Source organism: Trichechus manatus, unplaced genomic scaffold (assembly GCF_000243295.1).
Source record: "Trichechus manatus latirostris isolate Lorelei unplaced genomic scaffold, TriManLat1.0 scaffold00165, whole genome shotgun sequence".
Taxonomy (NCBI): Eukaryota; Metazoa; Chordata; class Mammalia; order Sirenia; family Trichechidae; genus Trichechus; species Trichechus manatus.
Genome location: NW_004444101.1, coordinates 5,590,839 through 5,591,546, shown reverse-complemented (window position 1 = coordinate 5,591,546; position 708 = coordinate 5,590,839). Strand labels below are relative to the sequence as shown.

The 708-nt window shown below is 66.4% G+C and overlaps 1 protein-coding gene across 1 annotated transcript in view; it reads right to left on the bottom strand.

Moving 5' to 3' along the window:
• Positions 1-172, bottom strand: part of GAL3ST2 (galactose-3-O-sulfotransferase 2) — a 14,843-nt gene extending 14,671 nt beyond the window's left edge. The window contains exon 1 of the mRNA XM_012558421.1: positions 149-172. Coding sequence (XP_012413875.1) covers positions 149-172 — 24 coding nt within the window. The remainder of the gene's footprint in view (positions 1-148) is intronic.
• Positions 173-708: the final 536 nt, after the last annotated feature.

Genomic DNA, 708 nt, shown 5'->3' with positions numbered 1-708 from the left:
GCTTGGGCTTCCCTGCAGCCTCAGCTCCATCCCCAACGGGTGCTTTCCAGAACCCTCCATCTGGTCAACACGTGGCCACTGCAGTTCAGCCCAGCAGACAGTGAGCAGGCGCTCCCATCCCCAGGCCTAGGAGCTGGGTCACCCCTACCTTGCTGGGGGGCACCCGCAACATGGCAGCTCATCCGTTGCCTAATGTGGCTCCACGGCTCAGGCTCCAGGGAATGTTTCTTCCCCAGAAACATGAGCCTCACCTCGCCCAACTGGAAATGCAGTTTCCTGAGGCCCTGGCTGGCTGCTGAGGCCCGGGGCGCCGCGGGGTTCAGCCGTGGGGACCCCTGGGCGCCCATTCAGCAGACCTCGACCCCGCAGCGTGGGCTGCGTGAGGACGCCCCATGTCTGGCGGCCCCGAGCCACGCAGGCAGCGGAGGAGGGGCTGTGCGCACTCGTCCCCCACAGGACCCTGCCCCGGGAGTCCCTCCACCCCGGGCTCGCTCCACCCCAGGGGTCCCTCAACCCCGCTGCATCTGCTTATCCTGCGGCCCAGCCGCGCTGGCCAGCGAGATGAGCCTCTGTGTGTCTCCCCGCACTACAGGTTGCCATGCGGACAGTGTCCGCTGCAGGTTGGGTGACTCAGCACACTGCAAAGGGCGTGGGTTTCACTGCCACGGCTTTGAGCTGAGCCCCTACCCCCTGCAGTCACAAAGGAAC